The sequence below is a fragment of the Geotrypetes seraphini genome, chromosome 1 (genome assembly GCF_902459505.1).
Source record: "Geotrypetes seraphini chromosome 1, aGeoSer1.1, whole genome shotgun sequence".
NCBI classification, from domain to species: domain Eukaryota; kingdom Metazoa; phylum Chordata; class Amphibia; order Gymnophiona; family Dermophiidae; genus Geotrypetes; species Geotrypetes seraphini.
Window position 1 is genome coordinate 203,303,467 of NC_047084.1, and position 25,342 is coordinate 203,328,808.

The following is a 25,342-nucleotide window of genomic DNA, read 5'->3' on the forward strand; positions in this document are numbered from 1 at the left end:
TTCAATTGATAGAATCACAGACTACAAATAGTACACTGCTTTGGGATGTAAGTTTAAAACCAGGACTGGTCAAAGTCTCCCTTCTGGAATGGGTAACCTGATCACCCTATACTACTTCTCTACTCCAAAGAAAGGACAAGATAAAGATTATTAAAACATTTTACATGTTAAATAATGAACATGAAGGTAAAATCTTCTACCAAAAAGGACAATCAAGGAAAAAAAATGTTATGATATGAAGTTTTAGGAAGGAAGGTTCATGAGAACCAGAAAAAATAATTCTTTAATAACAGAGATAGCATACCACCAGAGATAGACTGTGACAGATTTAAACAGGTTCAGGAGAGACAGAGTTCAAAGCAGGGGTGGACAACCTGCAGCCCATCACTAAATTCTAAGCAGACTCTGAGACCACAGGAAGTATACACAGAAAATGTCATTAGGCAGAGTTTTGGCAATTTTAAATACTGTATCTGCAAATATTTTCAAAATCAACTACTCCAGCAGTTTGTTCCCATCATTTTACTTACATTTTTACTAATTTATTTATCTGTGCATTTCTGGCTCCAGTGTTACATAATGTTGTGGTCCGCTAGGGATAGCACTGACATTCCTGCAGCCCTCTATTTGCCTATCACTGGTCTAGAGATTGGAATGGGTTGGTGGTCCACAGGCAGAAGAAATGAAGACAGCAACTTCAGTGTTGCTCAGTTACATGAAAGTTTAGAGCAGTGTTCTTCAACCTTTTTACACCCATGGACCGGCAGAACTAAAAGAATTATTTTGTGAACCGGCAAACTTCTAAGGCTGAAATTTTAAAAAACCATTTCCGCCCCGTCTCTGTGAGCTCGGTCCATGCAAACCATCTGATCCCATCTGCACAAGCCGCAGTTATGATTTTATATTGAACATATTTTATTAAAGTATAAAATGAAACAATATTATGTACAATTGTCATTTTATAAATACAAATATACAGAGCAATATACCAACAAAACCCCTGTCTCCCCTCCCCTTCACATATATCCCCTCTACTATCAAGAAAACTGAACAAGCCAAGTTATTACAGAATGCTACACTGAAATATCATGCTAACAGAATACGGCAGTCACATATGACAGGAATAGTGTTAGGGGGAGTGACCCCTGGTACGAGAGCACTCCAAGCCAGCTGGAAGCTAAAGAAGCACTGCCGCTTTGTAGTCCCCAGTTGAAATATATTTCTAGCAGGATATATATTTCAAATCTGATATATTCTAATGACAAAATAGAAATACAATTATTTTTTTTCTACCTTTTGTTATCTCTGGTTTCTGCTTTTATCTTCTTTTCACTCTTTTCCTTCCAGCGTCTGCCCTGTCTTTTCAATCCAGCATCTGCTCGTTCCATCCACTGTCTGCCCTCTCCCCCTTCCATATGTATCGGACTTCTTTCTATGCCCCTCTCCCCTTTCCATCCAGCCTGTGCCTCCTCTCTCCTTTTTACATCATTCATTCCAGCTTCACTGCTTTCTTCATTTTTATCTCTTCTACACCAGATCTAGCATCTTTATTCCTCTCTCATTTCTCTGCTGACCCCCTTTCTAGCATCAATTTCTCTACTTTCTCATTCCTCTCTCTCCCCTTTCCCTCATCTGATCTCTGCATTCCACCCTGACCCCCTTCCCCTCCTGTAATCTCCCTGCCAGCTGTTTCCTTCCTTTTTTCCTTCTCCCTTCCCTCCTCCCCCTATCCAACAGTAATTCTCTTCCCATCCCTTTCCCTCTTCCCCTCCCAGCAGCATCTCTCCTTCTACCTCCCTCCTTGTCCAGTAGCAGCTCTCCCTTTATCCAGCAGCTTCCCAGCCTCCAACAGCGGCTTACTCCCCTTCCAGCAGTTCTCAGTACTTGCCTGCAGCAGCGATTTACTTAGGCAGCCTTGGGTCCATTGCCGCCTCTGAGGAAAAAGGAAGTTGACAGTGAATCACTGCCCTGGCAAGTACGAGAGCTGCTGGGAGGGGAGACAGCCACTGTTGAAGGCTCCCTCTTGCTTCAGCGCACACTGATCATTTCCCTTCCACCTGCACCTGTACCTGCAGCTCTCTTCCCTTCCACCTGCACCTTCCCCACGGCCCTCTTCAGCGACTTGGCAGGGGCGGCTATCAAGACAGGCTGCCGATGTCCCTCTCTGAGTCCCACCTATTTTGTTTCAACTTCCTGTTTCCGAATAGGCGAGACTCACAGAGGGAAGGCCCCGACATTGGCAGCCTGTCTTGATCGCCTGAGGCTGGGTGGAACAACAGCCTTCCGCCAACACCACCGCAGTTGGCGGAAGGCTGTTGTTCCACCCAGTCTCAGGCGATCAAGACAGGCTGCCAATGTCGGCGCCTTCCCTCTGTGAGTCTCGCCTATTCGGAAACAGGAAGTTGAAACAAAATAGGCGGGACTCAGAGAGGGACATCAGCAATTGAAGAACACTGGTTTAGAGAGTCAGAGACGGGAGAATATAACTGAAGGTATGTCTTCCAATGCTGGGGTTACCAGCATGGAGCAACCATGGATGCAATCCTCACCACAGCATCACTACACACATAGGCCTGGATTCTATAAACAGCACCGTTTTTTTAGGCACCCAAGCTTAATGAAAAACGCCATCTAAATGACATTTTAAACTGATTTTGAAGGCGCCTACTGGCGCATAAAAAATGGCACCAGAATTGCATCTCCATAGATGCTTTACTGCGCCTAATGCATCACTAACGCCAGAAGTGGTGTTAGGTGTTGTAAAGCATTTATAGAGGCGCGCAGAAAATCCTGGCCTATATTTCTGGCGCCAACTTTGCACAGGCATGATGCTCTAAATAATGATTTGACATGTGATCAGCAGCCGCTTTTTAAGGTGGCTGCCAACAACGGCGCCGGTTAGAGAATCTGAGTCACAGGGCCTGATTCTGTATAATGCGACCAAAGTTGCACATGCAAATCCATGTGCATTGCCGATTTGCGTGCGCAACTTAATTTAACAAGTTAATTGGTGCCAATAATTGGCAATTAAATAATAACTGGCTATAATTAGAATTTATGCAGACAACTTTCTAAGAACCCCTTTTGCAAAGCCGTAGTAGCGATTCCCAAGCGGCAAATGCAACACATCCCAATCAATTCCTATGGGCTGCATCGCATTTGCTACGCCAGGGCTCACTACCATGGCTTGTAAAAGGGGCCCTAAGTGCATTCTATAAAATGGTGCATATACATTCTAGTGCACAAATCTCAAAAGGGGGCATGGCCAGGGGAAAGGCATGGGCAGGTCATGGGCATTCCTACAAGTTAGGTATCCTGTTATAGAATACACCCGATCCATGCACAACCTAGGTGCAGGTATATAGGTCTGGTTTTTAGGTTTTTATTAGTCTAAATGGGTGCATATACATGTTAGTCATGCATACGGCTGCTAAGCGTGATTCTATAGCGCATAACTTTGGAGGCATTTTATAGAATCACACTAAGCGCTGTCCTTATGGCACTGAGTTTTTAGGTATCTTATATAGAATATGGCCCATAGGGGGTAATTTCTGTACATTTAAGTTTGCAAAAAATGCACATCAACGTCAGTGTTCTAGTCATTTACTCATGTATATGGACACTAATTGGTGGATGATTTAACTTATGCAGTAAGATACAGACTTCCTCCTCTCTCCCTTTCAAAAGCCACTGCACAGTACACTTCAGTAGAAAAAGAAATGTTTTTAAATTCATGTTAATGACTGAACACTAGAACTCCAGAATACTAATGTAATCCCATATCGTCACCTTACCATAAAAGCAACCTTTTGTTGGTTTTGTGGCTGTCTCCAAATGATAAGTACTATGAACATTAAGAGTAATACAAATGCAGCAAGAAGGCCAATGCTCCATGGTTCTAGGTCAGCGATTGCTTGAACCCCAAAGGTCGCAAGGACGCTCAATCCACAAATTAGGAAAGCTGTTTAAAAAAATGCCAACAAGCAGGTTTAAGCTCTGTGTCAATTACAATCATGCAGTATCATCAATTACACCTCATAAATGCATAATCAGACAGGTGTGACTTACCTAGCAGACCAACCAAGAAACTAACTATAGAAGCAGACAATTCTGTAGGTAGAATGGAAGGATATAAAAGTGCATGAAGGGAAGAGCCAGATTCTTTAAATATACTTTGCGATTCACTTATCGAAGACTCTCTTTCAGATGCTGTCAACATCTCTTTCTCAGCAGAGCTGCTGGGTCGCTCATATATTAAACTGGGCTGATACCTTAGCAAAGACAACAACAAAAAAAACAACCCAAGTTGACTTTCCATCCACAAAATGATCTGACAACAACACATAACATGCACCAAGTTTGAAAACAATCCTAACAGAGTAATTCTATCACTGATGCCTAGAGGCCCGTGCCACTTATGTAGAAAGACACCATCTTTGGACAGTTAGGTGCCTATGTATACTGTGTGCTATTCTATAAAGGTAGCAACTAAGGCCCTGCTTTAGCGCAATTCTAATTCGCTTAGTGGTATCTAAAGTGGGCTTAGGCATCCTTATCTTAGGTGCACCCTGTTTATGCAAGGATTTTCTTGGCCTAAATGAGTGTACCTCAGTTAAGCGCCTACCAGTGCTAATGCGTAAAACAGGCACCTACATGACAAACACACCCACAATCTGTCCCCTTAATCATGTCTATTTTCTGGTAGGTGCCTTGGTCTAAGAGCCTGCCTCAAAGTGGTAGGCAACTACCTTCCAATTAAGTGCAATTTACATCACTTATAAGATGCTAATTGTTAATTATTTGTGCCAATTAAGCCTTTTAATTAAGTTAGGTGCTTATATCAGCTAGACACACTGATCTAGGCACCTAACTTTAGGGATCATTTATAGAATTAGGGCCCAAGTGCCATTGTGCCTAACTGCGATGGGACGTACACATGAGCGGAGCATGGACAGGCCAAGGACATGTCTCCCAGTTAAATGTGTAGTTTATAGAATAGTACAAATTATGTAAGACTCACAGACATGCCAACTTATGCCTGCCACTGGCATAAGCAGAAGTGCCTAAATATGGGTGCATCAATGCTATCTTATGTTATTATTTTATAACCATATCTTGGCGCCAAGATTCTATTATAGAATTAGTGCCATATGTAAGCATTGGGGCACCTAAACTGAAGTGCCAGTTTATAGAATTACCCAAGTCATTAAAAGAAAGAGGTTTTGCAATAATTGCTAATTTTGATGTGCATGGACAAAAAAGTAGGCGTAATCTGCTCTGGGTATTAAGAACTATTTAAGTAATATATAGAAATAAAACAAAAACAAAAAGGTCTACCTTTTTATTGGTCTCAATTCATTTTCTGACAAGCTTTTGAAAGCAGAACTTTTTTTCAGGGCAAGTATGAGCAAAAGATGACAATATAACCATTTATGTAAGTGAAACATGAAAATTATTCTAATAATCTCAAGAGGAAGGAAGAAGTAGAGAAAAAGTGGATGGGTAACCAGAAAGTGACAAGGTAGAATAATTTTATAGTTTATCTAATCAGGATTTCTTAATCGCACTTATCCAGTACAGGTTCAAGGCAATTTACAAGATAAGAGGCCCATGCAGCAACATGGGGGAAAAGTTACATCACATCCTACAGGAAGGTTACACTGTTACAATAGGGGAAAAAGTTACAGAGGGGAAGTAATTACATCATGTTGAGGAGGACTGTTTGAAACATTGTCATGGAAAAAGGGGGGCAGTTACTGAGCTGAAAGGAATTTATCAAATAGGAACGTTTTCAGTCTTTTCCTGAAAGTGAGGTATCAGTTCTGTTCTTATGGGTGTTAGAAGGGCATTCCAGGCTCTTGTAGTTTATAATATGATAGGAAACACAGATCCTTGTTAAGTCCTCTCAGGTGGGTGTCGAACTATTTCATCATTTTAACTTGAAAGTTACGAAAGGGTGCTGAAAAGTTCTCAGCCCAACCAAGAAGAAAATGACGTGGATATGGTTCAATCAATGATCTGAAACGATGTAAAAACATAGAATTTCATTACTACAAATTGGCACTTAATGAAATAAAATAACACTCTTTTCAGCTACGGTGGCAAAATAATACTCAGAATTTAGGATTTCATCGGATTTCATCTTCATACTTTTTATCTTAGATTTTGTCAAGATTTAAACCAATTCTTACAGTGGCCCTCTGGTCTCTTCTTTTGGTATGCCTAGATTATTGGAATTCTTTATTTCTGAGTTTCCCATATACCATGATAAAAGCACTACAAGGTGGTTGAAAATTCAATTGCAGGACTCCTGACTGGTTCTTCTTGTAATTACCATATTAGACCATTCTTTCTTCATTTCATTAGCTTCCTATTTATCAGAGTCACATTTAAAATCTTTTATTTGGTCTATAAGATTTTTTTCTGGAGAAGCTACAACCTATTTTATATCAACTTTAAATCCATATATTCTGGCCTGCTAATCACAATCACAAAATTCAAGAAGACTACAGCTTCCAAATACCCAACAGTGTCATCTTGTTCAGACCTCTAATTATCATTCTCAATGAGAAGCATACGTATTTGAATGGAAACAACTTATCTATACTTCCTACTGACATTAGAAAGATAGAAAAGTACTGTACTTTTAGGAAACAACTGAAGGTAGCTTTATTTATAGAGGCTTTTTTCGGTCTGATTCAGCCTAAATTTGATGTCTAAAAGAATGCAGATGTTAATGAATATTTTACAGAACTGGAAGCTTAATCTCTTTTTAGTGGTTCTCCATTGTTTAGTTTATCTGTATTGCTTTTTGATTTTAGGTTTTTATTGTTGTGTATGTTGAATTGTACTCTGCTTAGAATTTTGTGACAGTGCGGAAAATAGATTTTTAATATAACTATTACAGCTATTAAAGTAACCATATTTGTTCTGTTTTTTTCAAAGTGTTCATTTTTTATTATGCTAATGCTGCTTAAGACAATTCTAAATATACAAGGGGGTGCTGAAAAGTTCTCAGCCCAACCAACCAACTTCCTAAATTCTGAGCGTTATTTTACCACTGTAGTGTTACCTTATTTCATTAAGTGTCAATTTGTAGAAACAAAATTCTATGTTTTTACTTTATTTCAGATCATTGATTGAATCATATCCATGTCATTCTCTTCTTGGTTGAGCTGAAAACTTTGCAGCACCCCCTCTTAAGTCTCTCTTCACTCAATTATTTCAATGAAGAATAAGAGCATATCCCTATCCTCCCTCTCCCTTTTACTAAGCCACAGTAGAGGTTTGTACCAGGGCCTGGAGCACCAAATGCTATGATGCTGCTGCTCTGACACTCATAGCAATTCTCTGAGTGTCTGAGCAACGTTAGAACATTTAGTGCTCCAGGACTTGGTAGAAACCTCTACCGTGGCTTAGTAAAAGAGGGCTATAAGCCTTGCATATGGGATCTCTCAGAGAAAGAAAGAGATAATGGTTACTGCGGATGGGCAGACTAGATGGGCCATTTGGCCTTTATCTGCCATCATGTTTCTATGTTTCATACTAGGAGAGATCCAAGTTTCATTAAACCCAATATCCTGCTTTCAACAGTGGCCACTCCAGGTCACAAATACCTGGCAAGATCCCATAAGAGTAAAACAGGTTTTATGCTGCTTATCCTACGAATAAGTAGTGGATTTTCCCAAGTCCATCTGGCTTATGGACTTTTAGGAACTTGTCTAAACCTTTTCATAACCCTGCTAAACTAACTGTATTTATCACATTCTCTGACAACAGATTCCAGATTGAGGTATTTTAGATAGATTGTGAGCCCATCGGGATAGTACCTGTATGTAAAACTGCTTTGAGTGTGGTTGTATAACTACAAAAAGGTGGTATACAAGTCCCAATCCCAATATTTTCTCCAGTTTGTTGTAAATCTACTACTTAGAAACTTCATTATTAGGTCTAGGGGGCATGCATTTTTGGAAAGAGTAAACATGCAATTCACGACTACCCATTCTGCTCCACTCAGTATTTTATAAACCTCTAGCATATCTCCCCCCCACAGCCTTCTCTTCTCCAAGTTGAAGAGCCCCTCGCCTCTTTAGCCTTTCCTCACAGGGAAGTCATCCCTTTCCCTTTATCATTTCTGGCACTCTTCTCTGTATCTTTTTTTTTTTTTTTTTTTAATTCTTTATTCATTTTCAAAATTACATTAAGTGTTAAATATATTCATTAACATTGACAATAAATACATCACTTATAAACAATCATTGGTACATACATAAATTTTTATCCCTTCCCCTTTCCCATCCATATATTCCATTATCATAAAAAACATGTAATAATAAAATTTCCCCCTCCCTACACCTTAAATTGATAAATATAAGGGAAACAATTTCAATTAATCTTTACAATATTTTGTTAATGGTTTCCACACATCCTGAAATTTCTTAAAATATCCCCGTTATAATGCAATAAATCTTTCCATTTTATAGATATGGCATAAAGAGTTCCATCAAAAATTATAATTTAATCTCCTCCAGTCTTTCCAATTATATGTGATTTGTTGAATGGCAACCCCTGTCATTATAAGTAGCAATTTATTGTTGTTCGCAGAAATCTGACTTTTTGCTCTCATATTCATACCAAATATCACAGAATCATAGGATAATGCCACTGGGTTATCTAATAAATTATTAATTTGGTCCCAAATTGATTTCCAAAAATTCATAATAAATGGGCAATGAAACAATAAATGATCTAAAGTTCCTGCTTCCAGATGACAATGCCAACATCTATTAGACAAAGAACTATCTAATTTTTGCAACCTAACAGAGGTCCACAACGCTCTATGCAACAGAAAAAACCAAGGCTTCTCTGTATCTTTTCTAATTCTGCTATATCTTTTTTGAGATGCAGTGAACAAATTTCACACCGTATTCAAGGTATAGTTATACCATGGAGCAACATACAGGAATTATAATATTCTCTGTTCCTTTTTAAAATATAGATTTGGTGTACCAAAAAGATTCTGTGGCCTTAAGAAAATTGTTGCATCTGGAAAATCACAGAAAACAAGAACCCTGTTTTCATTTACTCTGCTTTAGTTTGCACAGTTTCTGATGAGAATGCAGAGGTGACTGGAGTAAAAGGAAGAAACGCTTTGCTATACTTCTTGCTCCATCTATACTGGAAAAGCATGGTAGCTATATATACCATATGCTTAGGAGGCACTGCAAACAAGAACTACAAGTCTTCTGAATACTTAGACAAAAACAAAAAAGCCATAAAAGACACCTACCTGAGAATGAGGACACATGCGGCCACAAGTGAGTAAGCAAGAAGTGTGCCAATAGACATCATGTCAACCAGAGCCTTTAGGTCAAAAAGAAATGCCATCAGCGCTACAAAAGAACAACAATTAGCTGAAACACCTTATTGAAGCAACAAGTAACATATCCACATTTTTAGAGAATTTAAAAGCATTAGTATGCATTAATCCAGTGAGGTCATTTACAATTAAAGACTGTAGTAGTATAGAATTCCAGTAGCTGTACTAGTCATTTAATACAGGATTCTTTGCAGCTTGTGATATAGTTTAGTGGTCAAACAACAGTTATAAAAAGCTGATGTTCTCATTGTGTCCAATTCCTACTGGGTTTTTTTTTTTTTTGGGGGGGGGGAATTCATCAAGTTAATAAATCTCAATAAATAAGGGGCACTGATGATTAGCACATGCTAAATGCTAAGATGCCCATAGGAATATGATGGGCATCTTAGCGTTTAGCACACGCAAACGTGGTTAGCACCTCTTGATGAAGTCCCCCCCTCTAGATTGTTAATTTCTAAAGTTTCTTTTTGTGCTTCAGTTGGAAATTGTTCCTCCATGATGTACTGGTGGTCTATGGAATTTCATGTGAAGTACAAATTGTTATTGATGGTTTATTTGAGCCTCAAGCAGCAATCACCAAAATATTTGCAAGATTGTTTAATGCCTTACGTACCATCAAGATTATTGTGCTCTGAGGCTCTTACAGGTCTGGTTGTTCCATCTCAGAAACAATTGCATTTAGAAGCAATAAGGAAGAGGGCAGGGCCAACAGAATGGAACAAACTTCCAGTGTCTCTGCAGCAGCAGAAAGACTTGTGTCAATTAAAAAAAAAAAACTTCTGAAGCGCCATCTTTTTTGCCAGATGAAATACGCACTCCAATGTCCGAGATGTTTGATTTATGTTATATTTGTATTATGTTTTAATTATATATGTTTTATTACAATCCACTTTGAATAAAAGCGAACTATAAATAATAAACTATAAACTATGATGTGGATTTGATGCTATTAAAACTGTAATTTTGAGGATGGGGAAATTTCTTTGTGTAGCAATATTTCTAAGGTTTGTTGCACTTATTATATAATGTACATATATGTGAATCATTATTGCGCATTTGTAGTTTGAAAATCAATTACTTAATTTTCCAATAGCATTTTCTATATGTATTGTGTATTGTGGGCTTGCTTCTCAAAATGGTACTGTTAGGCATAGAAGGATATAGGTGACTAAAAATTACGCCAGGTGTACGCCGCATGTGCAGATCGCCGGACTTGATGGACCGAAGGTCTGATCCGGAGATGGCGCTTCTTATGTTAGGCAGCAGTAGGGCACCTACTGTCACCTAAATAAACTGGTTTCATTGGTTTAATCAGAGCAGTAATTGACTGCGCCGATCAAAACCCAATTAAAAAACATTTAAAAAAAAAGGAAGCTCCTGCAGGCACCTCCCCAATCGGTGCTGGAATCGTGGCTAGCGAGGCACCTAAGAGCGTCTAAGGGCATTGTAGGCATGGCTTGCATGGAAAATGCCCTTAGGGACTCTTAGATGCCTCTTTAGCCATGAATCAAACCCTGGCCTACATTTCCAGCGCCTATCTTTCACGGCTGCTGTGATTCTACAAACAGTGCCACCATGTGACTGACATGCAACCGGCGCCATTTGTAGAATCTACCCCACAGTTCTCAGTAACATTTGAAGGATATTTATAGAATCTGAAAACATACCTATCACTTTACTTTTGGATCATCCATGTTAAGTCATAAAAGGCAATATAAGCTGCAACGAATCCATTTCTCAAAGGATTAACACAGCTACCCTAATTTTACGTTACACTCCTTGATTCAACTGTACAACCACTGGATTTGAAATCTAATATTTAAAAAAAATACCCTGCTGAAGGATTACTGGAAGTCTTCCTTCACTTCTGTATCTACTCAATTCCATTATCACATGGCAGGTAATTTTACTAACCCAGCTGTTCACTAACTAGATTAGTTCACAGAGGAGAAGAAATTATAAAAGGGAAAGTATATTACCCAATGGAAGTATTTTATATTTTACAAGATTGAATGAAACATGAAAACCTGATCACCAGTGAAAAATTATTAGTATGCACTATAAAATGACATGCACAATATTAGTACAAGGATCCACAGCCCCTTCCAAAGCTACAGCAAAAGAAATCGGGTGCATTTGAAAAAAAATTAAGTTAAAAATATCCTAAGTATTTGTTTTGCATTGGGAATGGTGTTCTTTCTATTCTGCTTCTCTTCCCTCCCTTCTGTTTCAACATTGGCACTTATGTTAGAAGATTCCCTGATCCACCTTTGTTCTTGTTCTAAGGCCAGCAAAGCACCTCAGTGGCGGTGCCAGCAAAAGGAAATTTCAGTTTGATTCATGAGCCCAGTTCTGCTTCTTGGTTTAGCCAGGACCATTAATGCAGTGGGAGGAATGTTCACAGCAGCCGCACTAGGAAGAGGAAGTCTCAGTTTTCATGCAAATGAACTAGCTAGTGACCAAACTCATGAAAAGAAATAATAGGTTCAAGAGGGAGTTTTCATTTTCAACCCCTGGCTGAGAATTGAGAATAAATGCAGGACTGGCTTATTTTTTCTCTGATTTTAGTGTTTTTAATAGTTTTATTTTTGGAATTCATTTTATATCCCAAATTAGACTGCTATTACTTCATCTTGGACCCCTGAGGAAGATTCCTTTAGCCGAAATGTGGACCATGTAGAGTCTGCATCATACATTGACTGTGGTTTATCCACTGGCATCTTCTGGGTCTCCGTATATATCTCTGTACTGATATCTGAAAGCTGTTCATCTACTCGAGTTCTTCATAATTGTATTTGACTCTGACTTGGTCATGATCTTATGTTATTTGTACTTGTATCCCTACCTCGCATGTATGGTCTTCTACTTAATTCCTGTTAATTGCATCAAACTTCATGGTGTATTGCGGCATACAAATAAAATTTTATGTTATGTTTATGTTATGTTGTCTTGGAATACTTATATTTTAGATCTATGTTGGTTTCAATAAACTTTTAACATCAAGAACATCAATTCTACAGTACTTTCCTGTTTTGGGTCAGAGATCTGGTCAATTACTGCAAACCAACTCTTAATTTACATCCGTACAGCCCAACCAACTAACTTCTTAAATTCTGACTGTTATTTTGCCACTGTAGCTGCCAATTTGCAGAAATGAAATTCTATGTTTTGACATTGTGTCAGATTATTGGTTGGGCTAAGAACTTTTCAGCACCCCCTCGTAGATCCCCTTCTACAAAAGTATCATTGGCTTCCTGTAAAACAATATCTTCTTTTCAAACTTCATGTACTTACTTTCAAAGCTTTCAGATTAGAGCTTGCTTCTCTCAGAATCTCATATTCACATGCCCATTTACTTTGATCAATACTGTAAATGACTATCACTTGGTTCTCCCAAGCCCTAGATTTTCTCATTTGTGCTTTTTCTTTGTGTCACCATTCTATTGGAATTCTCTTCCTCTTCTAATTCAGGCTGAATCGTCTTTCAAAAATTTTAAGCAGGCTTTAAAGACATGGCTTTTTCAAGAAGCATTTTCTCCTACTTAAAATGGTTAACCTTGCTGTTGAGTTTCCCATCTGCCTCCTTTTCTATTATGCTTTGATTTTCAATCTTCTCTTTGGCAGAGGCAGTAGAACAAGTTTAAATAAATTGTAAACTGATGGCAGGTATCAGACATGCCAGTATTGGCATTCCTTCCATGCACAAAGCTCGGTGTGCAGAGAGGCAGAAGTAGGAGGCAGGAAATCTGACCTGCAGGAGGTATGTGTCTGACCTCAAGGTTGTTTCTTTTAACTTTTTTCAATTAATACCTGATCTTGGAACCTCAATTAATGCCATTTACTTGGGCCAGGCAACAATTTGGTGAAGAGAACATAGGTAAATGACTAGGAAGAGCTTGAGGTTAAGTATTCTATACCTCTCTTGGGATGACAGGAGCCTGGCAGCTTCAGCCTTCTACCTGGCTAATATCTACCTCCAGCCTGGCTAATATCTACCTCCAGTATGGCTAATATCTACTTCCAGCATGACTAATATCTACCTCCAGCATGACTAATATCTACCTCCAGCCTGGCTAATATCCACCTCCAGCCTGGCTAATATCTACCTCCAGCCTGGCTAATATCTACCTCTAGCATGGCTAATATCTACCTCCAGCCTGGCTAATATCTACCTCTAGCATGGCTAATATCTACTTCTAGCCTGGCTAATATCTGCCTCTAGCCTGCTAATATCTACCTCCAGCCTGGATAATATCTACCTCCAGCCTAGCTTATATCTACCTTCTACTTGGATGTCTCTCCTCTTCTATTCACCTCTTCTTCTCCCTTCATTGATGTTAATCACTCTCCTCCATTCTCCCCCACTCACCACATGCAGATCTATAAACCCCCCACCCAAATCTATCACCTTTACACACACAAATTAAAACTGATAGCTAATGACCAGAAAATTATCTCAAATCTACAGAAAAAGGAAGCAGACCAAACAGAATGGAGCCAGGGAGGAAAAAGGCAAAAAAACAAGATCAATAATTGTAGCATATGTTTATGAACAGCGGTGGGGCCATTGGATGACCATGGAATAAAGGGAGTACTAAAGGAAGATAAAGAAATCGCTGAAAAACTGAACACATTTTTTTGCGTCTGTATTTACCAAAGAGGATATACGCAACATACTGGAACCCATCAGGCTCTATGCTGGAAACGAAGAAGGGAAACTGACAGGGTTGACAGTCAGTCTGGGAGAGGTATACAGACAGATTGATAGGCTAAAGAGCGACAAATCCCCGGGACCGGATAGCATCCATCCAAGGGTCATCAAGGAACTGAAAGGGACTATAGCTGAATTGCTTCAACTAACAGCCAACCTGTCAATCAAATCAGGGAAGATTCCGGAAGACTGGAAGGTGGCAAATGTTATGCTGATCTTCAAAAAGGGTTCAAGGGGAGATCCGAGAAACTACAGACTGGTGAGTCTGACCTCGGTACCGGGAAAGATGGTAGAAGCACTGATAAAGGACCACATCATTGATCACCTTGACGGACACGATCTGATGAGGACCAGCCAGCACGGCTTCAGTAAAGGGAGATCTTGTCTGACAAACTTGCTGCAGTTCTTCGAGGGGATAAACAGGTGGATAGACAAGGGCGATCCAGTCAACATTGTTTATCTGGATTTTCAAAAGGCGTTCAACAAAGTTCCACATGAACGACTACTTTGGAAGATTGCGAGTCATGGAATCGAGGGTGAAATACTCACGTGGATCAAAAACTGGCTGGAGCATAAGAAACAGAGAGTGGGGATAAATAGACAATACTCGGACTGGAAGAGCGTCACCAGTGGGGTGCTGCAGGGCTCGGTGCTTGGACCTGTGCTCTTTAACGTCTTTATAAATGATCTGGAAATTGGTACGATGAGCAAGATGATTAAATTTGCGGACGATACTAAGCTATTCAGAGTAGTGAAGACGCAGGAGGATTGCGATGATCTGCAACGTGACATAAACATGCTTGACAAATGGGCTGCGACATGGCAAATGAGGTTCAATGTGGATAAGTGTAAAGTGATGCATGTCGGTAACAAAAATCTCATGCACGAATACAGGATGTCTGGGGCTGTACTTGGAGAGACATCCCAGGAAAGAGACTTGCGAGTTCTGATTGACATGTCGATGAAGCCGTCTATGCAATGTGCGGCGGCGGCAAAAAGGGCGAACAGAATGCTAGGAATGATTAAAAAGGGGATCACGAACAGATCGGAGAGGGTTATCATGCCACTGTACCCGGCCATGGTGCGCCCTCACCTAGAATATTACATCCAGCACTGGTCGCCGTACATGAAGAAGGACACGGTAGCAACTAAAACGGTTAAGGGGCTGGAGGAGTTGCCGTACAGTGAGAGATTGAAGAAACTGGGCCTCTTCTTCCTTGAAAAGAGGAGACTGAGAGGGGACTTGATCGAAACATTCAAAATACTGAAGGGAATAGACTTAGTAGATAAAGACAGACTGGTCACCCTTTCCAAGGTAGGGAGAATGAGAGGGCACTCTCTAAAGTTGAAAGGGGATCGATTCCATATACATAAGGAAATTCCTCTTCACCCAGAGAGTGGTGGAAAACTGGAACGCTCTTCTGGAATCTGTTATAGGGGAAAACACACTTCAGGTTTTCAAAATTAAGTTGGATAAGCTCTTGCTAAACTGGAATATACGCAGGTGAGGCTGGACTCATTTAGAGCACTGGTCTTTGACCTGAGGGCCACCGCATGAACGGACTACTAGGCAGGATGGACCACTGGTCTGACCCAGCAGCCGCAATTCTTATGTTCTTATGTCTATCTCAGCCTCAGTCCTTCTGCACCAGCATTCTTCAATGCAAGGCTTGAGGGTCAATGGTTGTGCCCATTTATACTCTGATTCTTCCCTCTCTCCTTAAAAGAACGACATGTGGGTCCCAAGCTTCTTGTGTGGAAGCATGACCACATTTAGGTTATCATTTCTTATCCAGTCTGTTTTTGTTTTCCCCACTTTGGTTCTCTATTCTTTCCTCAGCAGATGAGATATAAGACCCCACATTTAAGTGATATTACCTGCTATATAGCACTCTAAACAGCTACCAAAACTAGAAGACTGTTACTCATTTTTTCCTGTTTACAATGCAAGGATTTATCTCAGATTTCAACTATGGAAGCATGACCCATTCTTGCTTCATTCCTTTTCTAGTCTTTCTCCTTGTTTATATCTCTCGGTAGGAGAGCTGACAAGATTCAACACTTAATTCAAACATTTATCTTCCTCCACAATGAAGCACATCTGTTGATGGGATCTCCAGCTTTAGAATGCATCACTCCTAGTCTTTATGTATGGCACTAGCTTTGCATCACCTTTGGTGTGCCAGATTTGAAATGGTTTGTTAATTTTTTAAGGGGCATTGTTGCATTTAAGATAGGCTCAGTATATGCAAAGTCAGTCATTGCGTTCCACAGATCAGAAAGGAGTTGAACACATCTTTGGTTGGAGAGGCCAAACAAACCAAACTCCAGCCCTGTCCCCAAGCAGATGCTGTGTCGGGCAAAATATTATGAGCAAGGTTTATTAATAGTCCCATCTGTGAAGTTGGGGCACTGAGCAGTGTCCAGACCTCAGACCTTTTCAGTATCTGGACAGATTTTTCTTCCTGCTGATTTATGGCTGGAACCAGCTGCTCCATGCTTCAGGAAGGCAATGAAAACAGAAGCATAGCTAGGTTTTGATGTCATGCAGAGAAGACTTAGTAAAACAGGAGTCAGTGTGAAGCTGAAGGGCTGATTTGTTTAGACACCATTTTATTCAAAATCTGTTTGAGGGAGCAACTGCTCCTCTTGCACCTCACCTAGCTACACCTGTAGGTGAAAACATTTCTTCAAACAAGTTTTCCCTTTGGCGACAAAGGCTTACATTACTTGTGTTAAGTTAATGTATAAGTCTTTATATGATAACTTATGTTATTTCTCCCTAATATATCTTATGTTTTATTATAATGATCCTAGGATTTTTACATCCAAGCTTTCTAATAAACCAAAACTAGAGAAACTTGTTCCTTGAATATCCAACCTCCTATGTGCCTAAAGTTATAGTTTGTCCAGCAAACCTTTCAAGGCTTGCGTTTCATCATAAATTAAGGTTATCACACCAAAAAAAGAAGCCTTTGAATAGTACAGTATTTTAACCATCAGCTTATCAGACTCTAACCTCCTGATTTCCTAAGTCATATTTACTAAGGAAAAAAATCTTTAAAACAGAACCTCAACATCTCTCCTGGGCCATCAAGAAAATATAAACACTAAGAAAAAAAAAATGTTTAAACCACTAGCTCTTTCAGTGCTATCCCTAGTGCCTGGTTCTTAAGATGCCTCAAACCAAAAAATGTACAAGACCTTGTGTGCATACTTTTTGTTTACCACCTTCTTTTCCTGCAGGGGACATTTAACTTATAGGTTAATTCCATTCAGATTTTTAAAAAATGAAAATATTTAGAAACCTAATCAGAGCAGATCAAAAATGTCTTTTCTTTCTGGGACAAAGCAAAATGTGAACAAACTTAGGTGATGTCTGATTGATGGCTAGAACTGCTAAACTTTTTGATCGGATTACTTTGAAAAAAGGAGACTAAAGCCCTTTTGAAAAATGTGAAAAGCTAGACTTCTTAATCCATTTCAGGCACACATCACAAGATTCTGTAGTAAAATTCAAATAAGTCTTAGAAAAGTAAGCAGCCTTTTATATCCTCATCAGCTTAGCACCATATGTGCTATTTCACTGAACTGCTTTGAAGGACTATTACAGGGGTTAACATTAGTACATATAAGGAAATGGTGATATGGTGGCCTAGTAACTTGTATTGGAAAAAATCCCACAACTTAATCTCCTTAACAATATTCAGAATCTAAACTTTGGTAGGAGCACCAAGTTACTTTCACCATCATCTAATATAGCCACAAGTATCAAAATATGAGAATTGCAAATGGGCAAAATGTAATGATCTATTCTAAGGCACTGATGAGCTCAGGCAAAGGCTTATGGCATCATGCAGCTGCCCTTTATGGCTCCCAATGTCTCTGTGGCTATGTTGCCAAAGCCAGAAAGATAAGCAGGTACTTACTTGGCTTACAAATGCTATTATCATTATTTTAACAAGGGGTGAAATGTGTGCTTTTTCTCTTTGATGCTCAAGCAGGGCCTGGTACATAAACAGATCCTTGGAAGTTGACGTGTCTATCATTGGATCAATGTAAGAGGTTATTGTGAGCTTTTGAGCCCATGTAGGTCAATAAACAAACTGCTTTATCACCTTTATTTGGAACGACAAGCTCCCCCCCAGAATAGTATTAACAAAGATGTGTTTCTCCAAAGGACGAGAGGTTTTAATTTTCCTAACGTGATTCAATATCATTGGGTATATATACTTTCTCAAGGTATGAAAGGGCTTCATAAATCTGATGTAATGCAAACTCCTAGTTGGATCTAACTTGAAAGTGATTTTATATATCCGATATCACTTCAGAATGTAGTAGGAATGACATCTCCTACATATATTCAAAATAATTTGATCCTAACATCTACATTATATGCATTAATAAAGTGGACTCTATTCTTCCAAACAAAATAATTGACTCATTATATTGGCCCATATGGGACAACCCAACTCTCAAACCTGACGGCAAATCCTCTATATGGCCAGATTAAAAAAGGCATACATGTACTTGCAGACATATTAGGAAAACCAATCACTATCTTTTACAGAAATCAGGAAAATATCTCCTTCAGGCAATAAAAAGCTAAGTTCAAAATGCAAGCACCAAAAAATAAAGAACCAAGTATAAATGCAATTTGTCTTCAAATCTCCGCCATTGGTCATGAGGCCTCCCATTGTTACAAAATCCTACAAAAACACGTAACCGTAATAAATCTAAATGGTCTACAATCTACATGGAAAATGAAAATAAAATTACAGATTACAGACTCACAATGGACAAATTTTATGGATAGGAGGATATGTATATGCAGATCAGCATCAGTTCATCAAACACTGGAGGAAGGATTGTGATTCTTTAATATCACCATGTCAGAGATATCAAAGAACAGCAATCCCTCCAGCACTGGATTTTTAATAAGCGATTGCTGTTCTTTGATCTCTCTGACATGGTGATATTGGTAGATTTCTAATGCTAACTTGAACACTGAAATGGTTTATATGAACATGTAATTGAGAAGACAGACATATAATTGAGGAGATATATTTGAAGGTGCTTATGATTGAATTCATAATTGATGGTCGTGAGCTGTAATGGTTGTGCGCCACAAGAGGTCTTTTGACCTGTTCAACTAAGTTGCAATACTTATAATGTTCTCCTTTTACTACTACCGTGTGTGTGTTCATATTTTTGATGGTTGTTAATTTTATCATTCTGCGACTTACCTTGTTCTAGTGGACTGTAGATATGCGGGTGATCTTTTTTTGTTGCCCTGTTTCTTTTGACTATATAAATATATTACCTTAATGCTCTATATATCAAGTCAGATCTTTACCAGAAAAGGATGGACCGTCTCTATAACATTGCCTACATATCCTCTAATATAAAAATATTTAGCACTAGTAATCAACTTCCATGTTGCATTCATCCGCATCATAAAATTTCTACACTGCCACAGGTCAGTTCCACAGTTCTCAAGATACAGCCTTATAGAAATGGCCAGAAACAATTAGTGATTTTGTTTCTTGCCATTTATTTGCTGAAAAAAGAAAGTGCTACTTTATGACATCAATTTATTATTCTGCAAAATAGCTTTTTTTGGGGGGAGGGGAGGAAACTGCCTGGAATTGTTTCTAATAAATGTTCAGGGTGAAATTAGTGAGTGGATGAATCTAATGGTTATGAATAAGCTGAGATGACCATAAACTATCTTAGAGGACTCGCCTGAGTGATAATTGACGTTTGAGTTCTGAAAACCAAAATTGTACATATATGAATGTTCCTGGTATGGGATTGGAAAGAAGGATTTTGATAGGTTCCCACCACCTGGATGTTGCAACCTGATTCAGACTTCCTTTTCCCTCGATCAGTTAAGCCAAGAGAACAGCAGACACAAGTCGCATTTAGAAGATACCTCTGTTTTCACAGCTTACCGGAGATGACCCCTGCAGTCAACGTGGCAGCATATGGTGACTGCCGCTTACTCACTTTGGCAAGAAATCTAAACAGTAAACCGTCTCGTGCCATGGCAAACAGAATTCGGGGCAAAGGGAACAGAGAGCCCAGCAGACTAGAACAGAAAAATGTTCAGAGTTCAAGTAAAAGTTACTACAAGCACTAGTTTCTACTGACATACCATTAGTAAACACAAATCTATGAAAAGACAAACAGAGTTTAGTGCTTAGCACTTGAGAAAATCTAAAAGCAAAAGTTTATGTCACTGAAATTTTCTAAAGGGTTAAATGCAGATTAATACATTTAATAGACCTTACACAAAAAGGAAAAAACATATGATATTACCTGACCATTTTTTTTAAATACTACAGGTGCCTTCTCCTTCAAAATACCTAGTTTTCCAATCTTACCTGTCATTGCACCAGATGACAGAGTAGCAATAACTGGGGTCTTTGTCTTGGAATTGATCTGAGCTAGAGATTTGAAAAGCAACATAGCATAGCTATAGCATAGATTACACGAGGCATTGGGAAAATGGATCCAAGAAAACTAAATAAAAAGCAAAACACATGCAACATGGCACACACAAGGTCATGCAAGATAATGTCATTGGAAAGAGAAATTAACCGATAACTACAGTAACAGCATATCATTTCACACCAAGCTAGAAATTGTAAAGCCATGAAAAGAAACAAAAAATTAACCCAGACCTCTAATATTTAGGTGCTGGAAAACTAGGAGTGCATGTCTGCAGTATTTGCTGCAAGCCTGAATTTAACATTTATTTAAAACAAAAGCTTTTTAATATAATTTATATATGCCTTGTATAATCAGATTGTTTCATGTTTTATTTAATATTTGTATACTTTGTTATAAAATCAATAAAAAATATTTGAACTTAAAAAAAAAAAAACACCCCAAAAGCTGTTCTGTTAAGTGTAAACAGCAACGGAAATTGCAATTCCAGGAGCATGCCGCTTATTTCCCTAAGCCACTACGACTTCTCTCCCAACCCAGCAGCAACCGATATGCTTTCCATTTCGAGAACAGGAGAGAATGCTGAAGAGGTGCAGGACAGTGAAACAGAGCTCCATGGTGAAAAGTCGATTTATATTGCCAGGTTTCAAAAAAATGCCGTATTTCTAATGGGTCCAAGCTGTTACTCATGCTATATGGTAGCACCGAACACTATCTTGGGCACAAATTCTTTCCAACATATCTATTTGAATGACCTTTTGTATACCATCTTGAACTGAAAAGGTATGACGGGATATAAATAAAGCTATATTATTATTATAGTATTATTATTAAGTCTCTTTTTCAGTCTTTTGAATTACCTGTACATAAGAATAGCCTTACTGGGTCAGACCAACAGTCCATCAAATCCAGTAGCTCGTTCTCACGGTGGCCAATCCAGGTCACTAGTACCTGGCCAAAACCCAAGGAGCAGCAATATTCCATGCTACCGATCCAGCAAGCAGCATTTTTGTGATTTGGCAATTTTACTATTTTGCTGAAATGAGCAGCAGTATTTTTTGGTACACACCAGCATATAAAAATACTTTCCTTGCATTTCAAGATGAGTGCAACAGTGCTTGAGCCTCTACTGCCCAGTCTGTAACAGGTACATATAAATGGGAGAACAGTGCAAAGACACTGAACATCAGGCAGGATTTCTCTGGCACACTGGGGCATATCAAACCTTGAAAGGCTGACTATGCATACACATGATGGTGCCGGGTACAGAATTACACCCCTGGCAAAGGTAAGCAAGGGAAATATAGGCCTGGGCTTTCCAGGCCTAGATTTCTGGTGCCTACTTTTGATGTGAATCATGCCTCTGTAGGCACTTTAGGCCGCCTAACACCAGTCTTTCTCCTTCCAGCATTAGCCACACCCACAGTGGCGGACTAAAGCGCCCACGAAGGCATGATTCTGGTGCTAATTTTTTAGGCGCCTTGAAACTCAGTTAAAAAACATCATTTAAACAGTATTTTTTACTGAGCTTGGGCACCTACTGGTACCTAACAAATATACATATATATCAAAAATCAGTGCTGTTTAGAGAATCCAGGCCTTAAATTCATGTTCTATATATGCAGCAAAATATGGGTCCTTTTATTAAGGTGCGCTAACCAATTTAGCACGCGCTAAAGATTAGTGCAAGCTAAATGCTAAGGTATCCATTATATTCTAAGGACACCTTAGCATTTAGCATGCAATAAATCAGTTAGCGCACCTTAATAAAAGGACCCCATGTGCCTAAATTGGACAATTCTATAACTGGGCGCCCATAAATCAGTGCCCAGAGGATGCCTGAGCCTATTTTATAGAAGAACATAGATGCCTATTTTCCTTTACAGCAGGGGTTCTCAACCGAGCCCTCAGGATATACCTAACCAGTCAAGTTTTCAGGATATCCACAATGAATATGCGGAATAAACATTTTTAAAATAAATAAGATTTGCATAGAATGGAGGCAGCATATGCAAAATGTATCTCATGCATAGTTACTGGGTATTTTGAAAATCTGATTGGGTTGGGAAGCTCTGTTTTACTGAATGCTAGCATAATTGAATAAATGTGCCTATAAGTTAAGCATCTATAAGCCTATATGTTCCTATGTAAAAGGAAAAAAACTGATATTAACTGACCATTTTTTGAATTACGTGTGCACCTAAGTGCCAGACACATGTGTATAATTTGCAGTACTCTGTAATTTATGCATGTTAGGCCCATCTGTAAAATACGCACTGAGCACGACTTAGTAAAGTGGCACTCAAAAAAAGTCAGCACTCAATGCTATTCTATAATGGCACCCAAAGATGAGCACCCATTACAGAAAAGCTTTGGGCACCAGGACTACTGAAACCAGGTGTAATTCCTAGCATACAATTTGAACACATATCCCAAGGATTCTCTAACACTGCACGCAAATTTTAGGAATGTCCCTGACCCTTCCATCCATTTCCCATGACCACACCCCCTTTTGGGTTGCATACTCTAGGATTGAGTACACATTGTTACAGAATAGCGTACAGGAAGATACATGCGCAAACTCAAACTGATGCCAATTAACACCCAATTATTGGCATTGATTGACTCATTAGCCAATGACTGGAGCCCAATTTTGGGCGTCATATATAAAATCCAGGAGTCTATGTAAAATATGCACATATTTACAGAATAGCACTTTGATGGAATTTAGGCACATGCATGCGTATATTCCATTATGCTAATGAAATAATGTGCAATCGGTACTCATCCCTCTCTCTACCCATTAGTGAAAAATATCACATTTAGAATAATGATGTAATATTTATTGTTGTAAATCAGGGATCTCAAAGTCCTTCCTTGAGGGTTTTCAGGATTTCCCCAATGAATATGCATTGAAAGCAGTGCATGCACATAGATCTCATGCATATTCATTGGGGAAATCGTGAAAACTTGACTGGATTGTGGCCCTCGAGGAGGGACTTTGAGACCCCTGTTGTAAATGGACTGAGCAGCAAGCAAAAGGCTGAATAACTAAACACCCCCCCCCCCACACACACACACACACACTTTTTTTTTTTTTTTTTTTTTTACAAAATTGTAGCACCGTTTTTAGCGCCAGGCGCAGCAGTAACAGCTCAGATGCTCATAGGTATTCTATGAGCATTGGAGTTGATGCTGCTGCAGCTGGCGCTAAAAAATGTGCTACGGTTTTGTAAAAGGGGGTTTTGATAAGCGACAATCGAATTTTAATAAAAACTTGAAACTTATAAGAGTCACATTAATTAGCCTGAAAGCAAGATGGATAAAAATTAGTGATTTAAAATCTTTATTGAGTTTTCAAGGCTAATAAAAAGTGTGGAGCATTATACATACATTAATAATCAGAGTAAGCACTTATAATCATTCAATAACAATACAAAAAGAATAACCTCCCCTCCCTTCCAATACATTCAATCAAAGAATTAAGCAAAAGAGATAATCACCCCCCTCCCTGGATGTGTGCATGAATCTAAAGAAAAAGTAAGGATGAAAGACAACTATATCAAAATAACAAAAGACGTCAATGGACCCCAAACTAAATTTAAATCAGATTTTATTTTTTAATTTAAATTTGATTTTTTTGTAAATAAAATGCTTTTTTGAGGAAAAATCTATCTAAAGATAGTTTTCTATTTAAGATACATTAAAGCCCATAAGAACATTAGAATTGCCATTCTGGAACAGACTTAAGGTTTCATCAAGCCCAGTATCCTGTTTCCAACAGAGGCCAACTCAGGTCACAGGTACCGGGCAAGATCCCAAGGAGTCAAATAGATATGCTGCTTATCCCTAAGCCATCTCTCTAATGGCCTATGGACTCCACTTTTGGGAAACTATCCAACCTTTTTTAAACCCTGCTATGCTAACTGATTTCACCAGCAACAAATTCCAGAGTTTAATTACACTTGAGTAAAGAAATATTTTCTCCAGTTTGTTTTAAATCTAAGAACATAAGAATAGCTTTACTGGGTCAGACCAATGTTCCATTAAGCCTGTAGCCCATTCAGATCCCTAGTACCTGGCCAAAACCCAAGGAATAGTACTTAGCAGCTTCATCACATGCCCCATAGTCCTAGTATTTTTGGAAAAAGTAAAACAAGCAATTCACACCTACCCTTTCCATGCCACTTAGTATTTTATAGACCTCTATCATATCTCCCCTGAGTCATCTCTTCTGCAAGCTGCAGATCCCTAGCCGCTTTGGCCTTTCCTCATAGGGAAGTTGTTCCATTCCTTTTATCATTTTTGTCGCCCATCTCTGAACCTTCTCTAATTCTGCTATATCTTTTTGAGATGTGGCAACCAGAACTGTACACAGTACTCCAGTTGCAGCTGTACCATAGATCGATACAAAGGCATTATAACATTTTCATCTTTGTTTTCTATTCCTTTCCTGATAATTCCTAATATTTTATTTGCTTTCTTAGCTGTCGCTGCACACTGAGTGGAAGCTTGCAACATATCCTCAGTGATGACACCTAGAAACCTTTTCCTGGGCGTTGACTCCTAATGCAGAACCCTGCATCATGTAGCTATAGTTTGGGTTCCTCTTTCCCACATGTGTCACTTTGCACTTGTTCTCATTAAACGTTATCTGCCATTTTGATGCCCAGTCTCGCAAGGTCCTCTTGCAATTTTTCAGAATCCTCTTGCAATTTAACAGCTTTGAACAACTTTGTGTCATCAGCAAATTTAATTTTCTCATTAGTTATTCCCATCTCCAGATTATTGATAAATAT

General features: G+C 38.9%; 1 protein-coding gene across 7 annotated transcripts in view; it reads right to left on the minus strand.

The window, feature by feature from the left end:
- The window catches only part of SLC7A2 (solute carrier family 7 member 2), a 185,534-nt gene that overhangs the window by 4,613 nt on the left and 155,579 nt on the right, over positions 1–25,342 (minus strand). For all 7 annotated transcript variants that reach the window (XM_033944290.1, XM_033944272.1, XM_033944241.1 and 4 more), the window contains 4 exons: positions 20,045–20,181; positions 9,290–9,392; positions 4,069–4,271; positions 3,795–3,961 (listed from right to left, as the gene is read on the minus strand). In XM_033944290.1, the coding sequence (XP_033800181.1) occupies positions 3,795–3,961; positions 4,069–4,271; positions 9,290–9,392; positions 20,045–20,181 (610 nt within the window). The remainder of the gene's footprint in view (positions 1–3,794; positions 3,962–4,068; positions 4,272–9,289; positions 9,393–20,044; positions 20,182–25,342) is intronic.